Raw genomic sequence first — 1,525 nt, forward strand, 5'->3', positions numbered from 1 at the left:
TAAAAACACAATGTCTGTACCATTTGAAATGATTTTGAAATGACTTGACATAGTGCTTTTCTAAAGCATACCTGTGTGTGTGTGTGTGTGTGTGTGTGTGTGTGTGTGTGTGTGTGTGTGTGTGTGTGTGTGTGTGTGTGTGTGTGTGTGTGTTTGGGGGGGGGGGGGGGGTCAGAGACCGTGCACACTCTCCTCTCTTTCTTCTACATCACTTAATCTCTGTGTGTGCTCTCTCTCTCTCTCTCTCTCTCTCCCCACCCTGCTCTCATTCCATCAGGTCTTCACCACACACACACACACACACACACACACACACACACACACACACACACACACACACACACACACACACACACACACACACACACACACACCTCCAGCAGAGCCAGAGGACCAGGGAGAGGAGGAGAGGAGGAGAGGAGGAGAGGAGAAGTGACGGGAGGAGCAGCATCAGCATCCCTCACTGGGGGAGAGAGGGAGAGAGGGAGAGAGGGAGAGAGAGAGAGAGAGAGAGAGAGAGAGAGAGAGAGAGAGAGAGAGAGAGAGAGAGAGAGAGGGGAGAAAAAAGGGAGGCTGAAAAAGAGAGAGGGAGTGCAGGGGACAGGGAGGAAAAGTAGTTTTCAGTTGGAAGGACTTGGTGGGTGGCAGCGGGGGGGACTGGGAGCTTCATTTCCCCTTTTTCTTCTCTTGGCTGTGAGCACCATCCTCCTCCTTCCTCCTCCTCCTCCTCCTCCTCCTCCTCCTCCTCCTCTCACCCCCCCCCCTTCTCCTCCTCTGTGCTCCTCTTCTCCTCCCGACCCCCCCTCCCGGCTCCCGCCGTGGGTTCTCCGCTCTCAGTCTCCCTCCCCCCCTCCCTCGCCCCCTACCTCCCCCGGGCGCTGCTGGGAGCCTCCGGGCTGCTGCGCCGCAGGAGGATGTCCCGCCGGGAGTCTCCGCCGCCGCCCTCGCCCCCTCCGCAGCTGGTGGGCGTGCAGCGCGAGGAGCGTCCGGAGCGCGCGGAGCCGCTGTCCGACGCCGAGACGGAGATCATCCAGGACACGTGGGGGCAGGTGTACAAGAACTGCGAGGACGTGGGGGTGTCCGTGCTGATCAGGTGAGTCCGACCCGGAGGGGGCCAGGAGAGGGAGAACACCCTCCGTTACGGCTCCCATGTGTGGACAGAGACGCTCCGTGGAGCCTGGCTGGCGTGAAGTTACAGTGTCCGAACGCAAACCTCTCTGTCACGTCTGGTAGAAATCCAATTAGTCACTATGAGGTGATTTAGAATTCTTATTTGTGGCATTAGAATGAAGCATTAGACCAGCTGGCTGCCAATATACCCCAAAACCTGGAACTACTGAAGTTGCTGTGGATTTATTGACACTTGTTTTTTTATTTATTTATTTATTTATTTTTGCCGTGAAAGGTGTTTTTTTTTTTTTGAAGGTGTGATCAAACTGCATATCAAGTTATAATCTCGATAGTTTTGCTTCGGTGCGTTTCATTCTCACGCTTGTTTTTGGTTTGATTTGAGTGGATCTCACTT

The 1,525-nt window shown here is 54.6% G+C and overlaps 1 protein-coding gene across 1 annotated transcript in view; it reads left to right on the forward strand.

Moving 5' to 3' along the window:
* Nucleotides 1–914: 914 nt before the first annotated feature.
* cygb2 (cytoglobin 2) overlaps nucleotides 915–1,525 on the forward strand; it is a gene marked incomplete at both ends in the record, with an annotated part of 32,369 nt that continues 31,758 nt past the window's right edge. The window contains one exon of the mRNA XM_080519924.1: nucleotides 915–1,093. Within this exon, the coding sequence (XP_080376050.1) occupies nucleotides 915–1,093 (179 nt within the window). The remainder of the gene's footprint in view (nucleotides 1,094–1,525) is intronic.

This window comes from Blennius ocellaris, assembly GCF_963422515.1.
Source record: "Blennius ocellaris genome assembly, chromosome: 3".
NCBI lineage: Eukaryota > Metazoa > Chordata > Actinopteri > Blenniiformes > Blenniidae > Blennius > Blennius ocellaris.